Below are 12,929 nucleotides of genomic sequence, written 5' to 3'. Positions count from 1 at the left end.
CACACAGTTAGGCCATTTAAAACCATAGACACCACAACAAGAACTTAGAACAGTACAAGAGAAACCATAGACATATATTTACACCAACGACTTTAACCATTGTATATATAGGGTGCCTCAGAATTGATTACTTATTTTACCAAAATAAACTTACTGTATAAGCGCTTTCTTTCGATGATTCAAACGCGTTTGGATTGTCAAATCACGTTCTTTCGAAGTGTGATCTTATGATCATGAATCATGATTGCTAAAATCGTGAACAAACTGAACATAAAAGTTTTATGATCACGAATTCCTAACCTATAAATGCAAGGATGTTTTTGCTCAAATGTTAGGTTAGTTAATATTTGTAACTGAAGAGGTGCATAATCGTGCAAGTACTTCCACTTGTATTTAAATTATTTTCACAATCCAAACAAAAAAATACGTAATTCGAATGCGAATGTGTACTACCTACGTAAACTTAACCCTACTTTGATTTAATTTCGCGCGTTCTTTCGTAAAACGCGATCCTACGAATTACGATTTTGAAATCATGATCGCAAAGTAGCCGAAAGAAAGCGCCTTATACAGCTTGTCCCAGATCACGTGGGATTGCATGGGTAACTTTCTTATTATTAAAGATAGAGGATTGGTTAAATGGACAACGTTTTGCAGTTTTAGATGGTTATTTAAAAATTCCTTGTGGAAATTCAAAATGCCGAATAGGTTCGACGTAAATTCAAATAAACTAAAATTGGTCATTTCCTTTAATCTCTTATATCATCGAAAGTATAAGAGATATAAAAAAAAGTTTTATATAAAAGTTATACTGTCGTTGATACGCTTCATTTAGAATTGATGTTAATAAATTCAAGATGGCTACTTTTGAGGAACATTTACAACTTTCCAAAGTTAAATAGGCGCCATATTGGATTTTTAGATTATTTGATAGATTTTTTAATTCTCTTTTCAAGGGAGCTATCATAGCATAAGATTGAAAATAAGATACCAGTTATATCAACGGTTTTTATATTTTAAACAAGTAAGCTGTGATGAATTAAAAAAAAAACAAATCAAAATCTATTCCAGGCAACAAAACAATTAAAATAATTACATCAAATGTTTAAAATACTGGCCATTATTAGTGAAACGCACTTCAAGACAATTTACTTTAGGCAACATGTTGCCATTGATGCTATAAGGGTACGGCCACGACGGAGCGACCATCGCTCCCGACCATAGCATCGCACCATAGTACCCTCGACCCTCGCTCCGACACACGCGCACGGGTGGTCACATCGAGGCTGGGAGAGTGGCAATTTTATATCAGTTTCTCGGCATCCTCTTTATTAATTCAAGTGCTAAAAAGTGGTACCTGCTTCATCCATTAAACAAAAACCGTATGTTGTGTGGAGAATTTCTTCATCTACATAAAGATTTAAGAAAACACCCGATCCGTGCTTTTTTTTAATTATATGAGGATGAAAAACACTTGACTATAATTTAAAACAATTTGGGGATAAACTGAACCAAAACTATCAATTTCAATTTTTATTTATCTACCACAGTGGTCGAAGTGGGCAGGGGTACGTCTGATCCGTGTCAAATCCCGTTTGACATTTAAGATTTAACTGAGTTAAATAAATTTGTGTACTCGTCGAACTAACATAACTATCACAGTAAAAAAATTCGACAGCAACTTTCAATTCGTTACAAATTATGATTTGCTAATAAAATTTCCAGCGGTCACTTGGTTGAGCCAAAGAATACTTAATAATACTCTTTGCTTGAGCAAACTAAATAACTTATTATATTACTATGTAGGTACACAAAAGTGCAGCTTATAGTACGTGAGAGAAGAGTCATTCTACTAATACAAAAAATATGCAAAAGACGCTGAACAGTGATGATTTTAAATACAAGACCGACAAGTATTAAAAAGCAGAAAATTGTTATATTTACTAATAGGCGCCGCCGCCTACTTAACTTAATCCTCTTTGCATAGGAACCAGCAGCACGTAGTAGGTACATACCTAGATACCTTTAAATTACAACTACAAAACATAATCTGTTTGATACTTTGCGGCTGGATAGAATCCTTTTCTGGGAAAAAATTCTGAAATTTAACATTTAAAAGCACTGAATGTTTTTTTTTGTGATCGATGCTATGGTCGGAACGATGGTAGGCGCTCCGTTATGTCGTTTTTTTTACTTCAAACCGTGTAAACCACAGTGGTGTAAACGTAGTCGATGATTATTGCTGATCTAATCTAATGATAACTCTTGATTCATATCTTGCTTGTCCTCTTTTTTCTTTTAAATAACATTCTGTCTTTAAGGAACCGAATTCATCAATTTTCCAGTACCACCGATTTAAACATTTTAAACCTGTGGTAGTATTTTGTAACAGGGCGATAATTTAGATGCTGTTCAAATGTCCGTACTTCGTTAGCATCGTTACTATAAAATCTTTTTTTTTATTGGGGAATGTCGGAGTGAAAAGGGTTAATTATTTCAATGGGTCCTGAAATAAATTTATTGTAAACGCACCAAAGCAGATTGAAATCAGACATAAGAGGGTGAGTTTTTTTCTAGTCACCGCCGTTAACAAACTACATACAGTGAATTTTTTTTTAATGCGAACATAGGAGTTTGCATGCAATGTAATTTCCCTATGTTCGATTTAAAAAAAACACATCAATCTATTGAGTAGTTCAAATGAGTAGTAGATACAATTGACAGATTGTCACATTTTTAAAAATACCGCCGTCCAATTTAATTACGAAATCGGTTAGGTTATTGCTTAGAATGTCAAGGAGGACACTTCGAACATTTATTGTAATTGTTTTCGGTATTTATTTTCTTATTTTCTTCATTTATGTATTGAATACATCAAATTAGTAGAATACCAGGTGCACATGACCTACAAATAATTGAAGGTTGGTTCACAATGAGTTGTGATGTCAGTGCGTGGCCTGTGAGGTCAAGTTACGTAAGTTTATGAAAAATGTATCCTAAAGTTGCTATGGCCTCACAGGGCTTCTTTAAAAAAATCTTACCGAGTGCTCTTCATCATCAAGACTATGAGACTATACAGTTGCTGTTCATAGTCACACAAGTTGCGCGATTTGGGAATGTAAATCACGCACACCTCATAGATTGATGTGTTTTTTTAAAAATCGAACATAGGGAAATTACATTGCATGCAAACTCCTATGTTCGCATTTAAAAAAAACTCACTGTATATAGCCTATTAGTAGCGGTAGCAAGTACAGCTTATAGTAAGTGATTGTACAAATAATTATGTGTAATTGCGTTGTATGTTTTGTATTATTTTGTTGCTGTCTACATAAATAATTGTGTATGAACGTTTTTTAATCCAATTGTATTCCGCCGCAGATTGGTCAAATTTTCTTTTGGATCCCATTGATACGGCACTCCAAACTCCATATCAAGGCTTAAAATTTCTTTGGCTGTTGGAAATAAATTACACTGCGCCATTAATCTTAGAGTGTTACATTTCATTAAAGTGCCTAGCTTTTTAAGTGCCTAAAATATATTTTTTAAATCGTTATCAACTGTTTGATTTGATAGAAACCTCCCAACATGGTAACGGTATGTTGCCCTCTAGATATACAATATCTTGAATGAGAATATTATGAAGAGGTGTTTTCAGATTAACAACGTAAACCCCTCCATATGGAATGAATTCAGAGTACAATCTGCGTTCAAAACAAAAGTCACTACTATAAAATATTTTTACTTCTGATCCAGAAAAGTCTTTTATTTGGCTCCAAATATGTGACACCAAGCCATTTGCTAAACCTTCAATAAAAAATATGTAACAATTGCCATTATTTAATATAAATCCAGTAACAACATTGTTGTTGTTGTCAGAATCAAGTTCCTTGTTAATGTTGCTTTTTAAATAATTAGCGATCATAACTTCTGGTCCCAAAATGTTTTGATTATGTAGCATAACCAAGTGTAACAATTGATGTGCCAGCTCATATCTTTTCACAATCACAAAGAGTTCGTTGAAAATAGAATTGTTACTGTAAAGCTCCAAAAATGCATTTGACGGTGCACTTAAATGTATTTCTATGTCTACTGTTGTGCCAATTTTAGATAACACACCTTCTGTTAAGGGACTACCACTATTAAGTTTGCTCAGGACCTCTAAATTAATATTATTGATTGTGGTTGTGCTGTATCTTCTATAATTGTTCCTTTTATATAGTAGGGCATCGGGATGATGACAAGTTCCAGCTTCTTCAACAAACCAGGAAGGTTTCAGAAGTGATGAAACATTAAAACATGCTACCGCCAATGTGACCATAGTGGATTTAACATTCCATCTTTCCAAAATTTGTTTGCAGTTTCGAATTGTGACTTTTCTTCCTATACACTTGTCATTAGCTTCGAAACCAAACAGGCTTGGTACAACGGTCTTGAAATGTTGCTCTCTGCGTCCTCGTATCTGTTAATAATTAATAATTGCAGCTATGATTGTTATTGAAGAAGTGGAAAAAGCTTTGCCACATTGCCCTTTTTTGCAGACAAAAGTGCAATTTGGTAGGTATATGACGGGTATGTTATCCCTTGAAAAGCATTTCTTATTCCAAAATAAATTTAAAATTGTACGCAGTTTTTCGTTATAGGGCCAGGAATTAGTTAACAATTTAAAAAAACCATTAAAAAAAACATATTACATTTACACCAAAAAATATTTATTTATGATATACAGGGTGGTGACTTGCGTAACGCATCATAGGGATTTCAATGTAAAATTCATAAAATGCGATTATTGGCTCCCCAAATTATTTTAGAGTAAAAATGTATTAAGGTTTTTTGTAGGAAAAAATTTTTTACGGCAATCAACCCTATTAGTTTTCAATTTTTTGCATAATAAAGACGGAAAATTGGAAAATAAAACCCCCATCTTTTTCAATAATCTGCGATGCCATGGAATTTTCTAAAACAAAAAGATATCCAGTTATCAATTAGCAGCAGTTCGAAATGGCTTTTATGATCGACTTGGTTACTGTATTGCAGTTAATGGTGACTTATTCGAACATTTATTGTAAATTGTTATATTAGGAAACCGTTTTTAGTAATTTGGTCTTTCTTTATGTTGAATTCGCTGTTCTAAATATAATACTTTTTGATAGAATTTGATTTGTTTTATAGCGGACATTCCATGGCATGACGGATATTGGCGTAGTTTTTGTATTATAAAATTCCATGGCATCACAGATTATTGAAAAAGATGGGGGTTTTATTTTCCAATTTTCCGTCTTTATTATGCAAAAAATTGAAAACTAATAGGTTGATTGACGTAAAAAATTTTTTCCTACAAAAAACCTTAATACATTTTTGCTCTAAAATAATTTGGGGAGCCAATAATCGCATGTTATGAATTTTACATTGAAATCCCTATGAGGCGTTACGCAAGTCACCACCCTGTATAGCTTATACACTGGAAATTACTTTTTAAAAATTATATCGTTTAAATGCCCACCGTCTCCACTTCGGCATTCCTATAAACGAACACGAAAATTTTCGAGTACTCGCTGCAATAAAGATCCAGGTATTGCTGACATCTCCTCTCTTATTTTTGTCTTTAATTGGAGCAGCGTCGATGGGTATAGACACGATGTTTCGGATATCCCCAGAGAAAAAATCTGGTGGGGATAGGCCAGGACTCCTAGGTGACCACGGAATGTCACCTCTTCGCGTAATGAGCCTTTTTGGCAACATTTTTGTGATGACCGGTAGGGATTCGTTAAGGCCGCTTTACATACTGCAATTCTTTGTGCAATACAGTTGCAGCAAGTTTAATTGCAAAAATACTGTACATGCAATAATTATTGCACTTTGGTTTTACACGCGGCAATTTTCTTTTTGCAATAGTTTGTTACCAACATTCGCATTTAAAATTGAACTAAAAGCTTTATCTATTCAAAATTCATCAGGTGTTGTTATAATTCTGAATGCGTTTTGAGTAAAAATGAATAGACACTTTAATCGAAAAAAGGCAGTCGCAGCTTCAATTTGTGTAGTAATAGTAAACTAAGTCTAGTTTCAACGTTTGGGAATTCTAGAACCTGGCGTTGTCAATACTTTCCCCCAAAATATCACGTGCAAGTGCAATAAAAATCGCGCGCGACCGCTAACCTGCAATTGCAAGTGAATTGCCAAAATGAATCAGCTGTTTCTCAAACGCGCATGCTTCTGGGCAAGTTTTATTGCGTATTGCATGGTCTTGCATGAAGAATTGCAGTATGTAAAGCGGCCTTTAGATGTATGGCAAAAGGCTCTATCTTGCTGAAACCGCGTCTGCCGATTGTTAACCAGCAAATTCCTGTAGCCGTGGTGTCAGAAATTCTTTCATCAACAGCTTTACCTATTCGGCGTAGTTTACGCTAATCGGGCGGGCTCGAAGATCCTCAAAAAATAGGGCCCAATGATTCCTTTAGCTGAACTTGCTGCTCATACAGTCACTTTGGGGAATGAATAAGAGGCCCCATTTCCTTACTAAAACTGAGCTCGACAACTCATGTCGTGTAAATGGTATTCAAAGCGAAATAAACGCCGCACAGTGATGGGAGCAGGAGAACCATTGTTTAAATAAAATTGTTTTACGCCAAAGGCACGCTGTGGTCCCGTGAAGCGATCCATGTGACTAAATTTCCAAGAACTGAGCTAGCCGTTAGATCGCTCCCCGCGCCTCCCACATTTTATATTTGCGCGGAAGATCAAACTCAAATGTAAACAAATTCCTGGCCCACCCTGTATTTGTACCTATATCAAAAATAGGTACAATGGGCGCTACTTCTTTCTCGCCATTTCACCAAGATATACGTAGCTACATTTCTTTAGCGGGTGATGAATCTTAAGTTATAGCATTGAATAATAAACATTGAATTTCAATGCTCTCAGATTTATTATTCAATGGTTATAGTAAGAATTGGTTCATACCTCTGCGATTAATCTTCCAGTTTGAATAAATTCCAAAAATTTCAGTTTGGGTACACCAGGTAGAAAGTGCGCGTGTCCCTCATTAAATGTTATGCACTGTTCCAAAGGTTTCGCTACCGTTGTACACTGCGCAATAAATGGCACGTTGTATCGAACAGAAATATCTTTAAACCTACATTAATAAGTCATTTTGTTACCTATATAGATAATAGTTGCCCATACCCATGTAAAATTAATTCCTTCAGAGGTAAGTTGGTAATTTTATTAATTTTAATTATGAGTGAGTTAAATTCGTTTTTTTGTATCTTTGTGAGTAATTCATTTGTCGACATTAAAACGTAAGCTTCTCCAAGAGGACCACAGGCTTCTGTTAGGCTATAGATGGCAAGGTCGGGATCTGTGTATAGCCCTTCTCCCGATACTCGTATGGTTATTGCATTACATCCTTTGTCTTTATTAGCATTTTGCGATTTATCTTTCTTTTTTTCGTGCTTAGTCGTTTTTTCAGGATCTCCTTTACCTTTGGATTTCTTGTTAGTTTTTTGAGGAGATTCGTTTTCATCCATATCCTCGTGAAACGACGGGGGCGGGCAAGAAGGGGCAAAACTTTTGAACATAACAGCGTCAGACACTTTGATGCGATCTATAATCTGATTTGTATAAAATTCATGAAGTGGGTCTAAAAATATGTTTTAAGCTAATTATAGCCAATGTTGATCTCTTACAGTCTAAAAATTTTAATTTTGTTATAACTTCTTTATCGTTGAACTTTCCTGGATACTCAGCACATTCCCATATTAAACCTTCAATAAAATTCTTTAAAGGTTCTTCATCATAGTTGTATTGGTTTACATTTGGATCGTAATCATACGCCAAAGAAAACTTTTTTGGAGATTCTAGATTTTTCTGATTTATGAAAAAAGTTTTATTTTTTTCCTTTTTGGCGCTAAAGCAATGGGTTTCAGAACATTAGAGAAACATATCTACCTAGATACTCATTTCCAAGTTTTGCTGGATTTGTCATTATGATGTAGTTAATTACATGACCGTGTAATTTAAAGATATCCGAAACATCCAAGTCATTGAAAACGTGTGTAACATATACCGGAACCCAAGATAGATCATCTTTTACACAGGTCTTTAATGCGATGTGCCCATCGAGAGTGTATACCTAAGCATTTGAAAAATAAGTAACCGTTTTAGGCTCAGACTAACTTCAAGGTTGTTAATCTGCGAGGATTTAGGTAACTTCACAACACCTTTGCTATTGTTTTCCAGCAAACAACGTCAATTTGATATTTTGGCCGTCCAGGTAGAATCTCATACTCTACATGGCAACTACCAATGGGACTGTCGACTTCATACATATACTCAGGTTTTTGCAACGTCACTGGACTATTCCTTTTACTAGGATTCCGTTTGTCCTTTTTTTGTTTTCCATGCGATTTATGTTTTTCAGGCTTACCGCTTGGGGTGCTTGAAGAGTCTTTAATAGAAAATGCTAAAAGTATTGTTAATTTAAGCGTTTTCATTTTTATAATTTATGAATAAATATCGAAACATAAAAAGACCAATGCTAATTTTTTCTCACTGTCAATACACACGTCACGGTGACGTATTTTCGAAATCACGCACCAGTTCGTTAATACAGGCATGTAAAGGTGCAGGAATGGAAGACGCATCTCATCACTATTCACGTTCTATTAATTCCAACTCTTGATGCGCCACTGAGCCATACTGGCTCCTCCTGCAAACTCTAAATTCCTCTGCGCTAGGCCCGCTCTCGCCTTCTTCTGTAGTTAATCTGTCATAGAACAGCGGGTGTTTGTATACTTAATAAATAAATGGAATTGTAGTTAATTGTCTGATGTTAGATTTTATGATATAACTTGATGACAGTAAAATGTGAGAAAGTTTTTATGCAGGAGGAATACCTAGCAGAAAGAGACGGTTAAATGAAGAAAATTTGCAGTTTTACGAGCTCATTTAAATGCAGAAATTTTTTTTCGTTATTTCGTTTGATGCTTCTGGCTTTGTTATTATTGAAATAAGAAAATGTGTACAAAAGAAACAAGTTGAAAAGTACCTACACAATGCGTCGAGCTACTTACGCGCGTTTTTTTTGCGACGGATCGAGGTTTTATTAGCTCCGAGATTAGCTCTGAAATATAATGTGCCAGCAGAGAATTGTGACACAAAGCTACCTAATGCTTCAAACCCGAGCATTCTACGAAGATCCTTTCGAGATTTATACGCCGACCGACCGACCGACCGAACAGCCAAAGTGAATACATATACCTATGAGCGCTATTTTTTCCAAAAACGCTCTAAAAATTGTAGAAAATTACGAGATTCAAAGGAGCGTATATATAACTGATGCCAAAGAGTGGGTAATATTATTATGTATTCTTTGCTGATGTGTATTTTGAGAAGATACCAGTTTTAAGTAAAAACAGCGAGGCGTTTCTGTTTTTGATAGAAATCGGTGTTTTGTAGGTCATTACTCAATATGTACCTAGGTATTTAGCGTTTCTACATTTCGCCATCAGATTAATGCTTATCTTTGACGTCGGATGTCACAGGCCCGTATAGGGGCTGATGGTATTTCTAGTACAAGAAAGGGACTTTGCAGTGTCCCCCAGGCTCCTCGACGCTACGTCACTGTTATCAGAAAATATGCCCGGGGATGAATATAGGAGCCGAAATTATAATAAACAGGTTATCATAAAGTAAGGGATATATTACAGTTTCATTTATGTATTTTTAACAAACTAAGCTAACAGCAGAATGTGACATGAAATCGATTTTTTAAATAATGGGAATTCTTATGTCCACCAGCATGGTTAACGTAAATGTTCAATATGTCGTCCATTTTGCTGATGTACGATTACCCTTCGTTCCTTCAAATTGTCCACAGCGTTATTTAGCATAACTGCGATGATTACGTCTAACAACTGGGTATCAGTAGTTCATAGATACAGTAAAATCCAATTATTATATTTTTGTGATGTCTTACAGGAAGAAAGCGTGGGTTTCAGGGAAGTAACAAACAGTGACTCGACGCAAACTGTACTCAACAAACATTATTATTAATATCATGACTATAACTAAACAAGCGACAGCACCGCTCTCCGTGCCGCTCGATCACTACTGTCCTCGCGTGAATTGTCCCTTGAATGGCTTCACAAATAATCCACACATGCGCACTCAAACGATCACTACACAACAGCTATAGCATGTGCAAAACCAAATTTTAAACTTAAAACCTATGTATGAAATTTCATTTAATTGCTCCCATAAATAAGAAAGTTGGCACTGCACCTCCTACACAAAACCAAATTTGGAAAATGGCGCTACATTTGCTTTTATTCCAAGTGGCTAGGCTATGCATCAAATTTCATTTAAATTCCTCCATAAATGGTCAAGATGCGAAAAGGGCACTGTGAATGTTGATTGATTAGGCTCAATTTTTTCGTTTTATATGACTAAAACTATACGCATATTGAATTTCATGCAATTCGGTTCATAACTCACGGAGATGTCAAAAGGGCCTTCCTTATTTTTTGGGGTACATTGCCAGTTCACGAACTCCGATCTACAAATTTGATAAAGAATCCATCTACTAAATTTGATCGTAATCGGTCCATTCGATATCGAGATATCGTGCTAACGGACGGACAGACGGACAGACACCGCAAAATTATAAACTCGCTAGGAGCTTATTAATAATAAATTATACTTATTCCATAATGTTGCAATGACGATGAACACGAGCTATGCGATTTCCTCGAAGAAAAGGGTCCTGATCACTGATCAGAGTGCCTAGAGGCGGGGTGTGTATACTAAATAAACACGCGCGCGGCATAACACTTTCCCAAATAGGTATGAGCTATGAGCTCCATCTTAAGCCTTCAGGAAGCCATCCTCAACGACGCATTCAACCCCAATCGCCAACCGGAGTATTCGGAAGTCCAGGAGGCGTATTGGCATTCTGTACTATTATTCAGAGGAGCTCTGGTCTGATTCGCAGTATACTATGGCTTCACATTATGCGCAATTTGATAATACATTATATATTGCGGTTCAGAGCACCGATACGGTTTAGTGTTTGTTTTATTACTAAAATCAGCTAACCACTTGTCGCACCAAACACTGTTAATATCTTCGCCCGTTTCGCTATAAATTCATGTTCTACTAGTTCCAAATACTCGTTCATTGAAAACGTATTCTAGTTGCACATTTCAACCAATACCTCTTTATAGTTCATTTTAGGGCAGTTTGAGAACCTTGATTACACACCAACAACAAAAAATATACTTTTCTTGCAAAGGTAACAATAAAAACACACTTCTTGTAAGTGTAACCAAAATTTTCTCCCGCGCGATTTGACATTCTTTCTGAATCGCAGTATAAATTTGCTAAATCGCAGTATAATTTGTCTGAGGCACACGCACTTTATAGAAAGCCATTATATACAGCGTTTCAGAACTCTAATAGTACATTATATATCAAGGTAGAGAAGTCCACTATTATTGCCTGAGCACCAAGATTACATCTCGAGGCGCTTGCGCCGAGGGGTGTAAGGTGCGAAGGCAATAATAGACTTCTCTACCGTGGTATATATACTATTTTTTTCACTACTAGCACTTGAAATCCTCTAAATTAACATATTATATTGATAAGAAAGGGAACGGTTGGACAGAATTTTTTGTTTCTTAATTTAACATGTCAATCAAGTACGTAGAAGTACAAGTCAAACAGGCCGTATTTTGTTCTGTCATTGAGATATTTTCAAAGAGTAATTTCGTTCGAATTTTTTCAAAATGTGATAATTTTAGGTATGTAATTTCTCTGGAAATTGCGAATGGTGGCAATTATTCGTTTTAGAGAACTTGTCTAAACGTTCATTGAGCGAAATTTCGGGTTGTGTTTTCTAAAAGTGACAGCGTGACAGTTCTCATTATTGAGTACTACTAATTAATAATAAAAAATTATTAACCACTTTGAACAAATGCCGAGAAAGCCTACTTTACAAGTGGAAAAAAGGTTAATAATCATGTCATCAGACGCTAGTAGTGAAATAGTACATTATATATCAAGGTAGAGAAGTCCACTATTATTGCCTGAGCACCAAGATTACATCTCGAGGCGCTTGCGCCGAGGGGTGTAAGGTGCGAAGGCAATAATAGACTTCTCTACCGTGGTATATATACTATTTTTTTCACTACTAGCACTTGAAATCCTCTAAATTAACATATTATATTGATAAGAGAGTTAACGGTTGGACAGAATTGTTTGTTTCTTAATTTAACATGTCAATCAAGTACGTGGAAGTACAAGTCAAACAGGCCGTATTTTGTTCTGTCATTGAGATTTTTCAAAGAGTAATTTCGTTCGAATTTTTTCAAAATGTGATAATTTTAGGTATGTAATTTCTCTGGAAATTGCGAATGGTGGCAATTATTCGTTTTAGAGAACTTGTCTAAACGTTCATTGAGCGAAATTTCGGGTTGTGTTTTCTAAAAGTGACAGCGTGACATTTCTCATTATTGACTACTAGTTAATAATAAAAAATTATTAACCACTTTGAACAAATGCCGAGAAAGCCTACTTTACAAGTGGAAAAAAGGTTAATAATCATGTCATCAGACGCTAGTAGTGAAAAAAAAAGTTTAAACCATATCGGTGCTCTGAATCGCAGTATATAATGTATTATCAATTTGCGCATAACATGAAGCCATAGTACACTGCGAATCATACCAGAGCTGCTCTGCCTCTGAATAATAGTACAGAATGCCAATAGGCGAGTAGCGAATATTGCACTCCAGCGCCTCCACACAACGACTCTGACATTTCGTGAGGTGAAACAAATCTTTGATCGCATTCTTTACCATGCATGATAAATAAAAATTCGGCCTTAATGAGTGGTTTGTAGCAGTCCGTACAATTTAAGAGATTAGAGATTG

The 12,929-nt window shown here is 35.6% G+C and overlaps 1 protein-coding gene across 3 annotated transcripts; it reads right to left on the bottom strand.

The window, feature by feature from the left end:
- Window positions 1-3,313: 3,313 nt before the first annotated feature.
- LOC116162952 lies at window positions 3,314-8,501 on the bottom strand. Of its 3 annotated transcripts, none has more exons than XM_031476735.1 (7): window positions 8,223-8,501; window positions 7,959-8,134; window positions 7,689-7,909; window positions 7,186-7,642; window positions 6,964-7,135; window positions 3,581-4,462; window positions 3,314-3,531 (listed from the first exon to the last, which is right to left on the bottom strand). In XM_031476735.1, exons 1-7 carry the CDS (start codon window positions 8,493-8,495, stop codon window positions 3,328-3,330), a joined length of 2,385 nt encoding a protein of 794 aa, XP_031332595.1. In that variant the 5' UTR covers window positions 8,496-8,501; the 3' UTR covers window positions 3,314-3,327. The 3 variants fall into 3 exon arrangements, with proteins under 3 accessions (XP_031332595.1, XP_031332597.1, XP_031332596.1); XM_031476737.1 differs by lacking the exon at window positions 8,223-8,501 and having other exon boundaries at window positions 7,689-7,766; window positions 7,816-7,909; window positions 7,959-7,985; XM_031476736.1 differs by lacking the exon at window positions 3,314-3,531 and having other exon boundaries at window positions 3,982-4,070; window positions 4,120-4,462.
- Window positions 8,502-12,929: the final 4,428 nt, after the last annotated feature.

The sequence above is a fragment of the Photinus pyralis genome, unplaced genomic scaffold (assembly GCF_008802855.1).
Source record: "Photinus pyralis isolate 1611_PpyrPB1 unplaced genomic scaffold, Ppyr1.3 Ppyr1.4_LG2, whole genome shotgun sequence".
NCBI classification, from domain to species: Eukaryota; Metazoa; Arthropoda; class Insecta; order Coleoptera; family Lampyridae; genus Photinus; species Photinus pyralis.
This window is presented reverse-complemented; position numbering and strand designations above follow the sequence as displayed.

Bases quoted from the DNA above. Each gene is read 5' to 3' on its own strand.
- LOC116162952 (XM_031476735.1), bottom strand. From the start codon at position 8,495: ATGAAAACGCTTAAATTAACAATACTTTTAGCATTTTCTATTAAAGAC. The intron at 7,910-7,958 runs GTATCTAGGTAG...CCATTGCTTTAG, and splicing joins CCAGCAAAACTTGGAAATGA to CGCCAAAAAGGAAAAAAATA. The intron at 4,463-6,963 runs GTATGAACCAAT...AATTATTAACAG, and splicing joins CTGGAAGATTAATCGCAGAG to ATACGAGGACGCAGAGAGCA.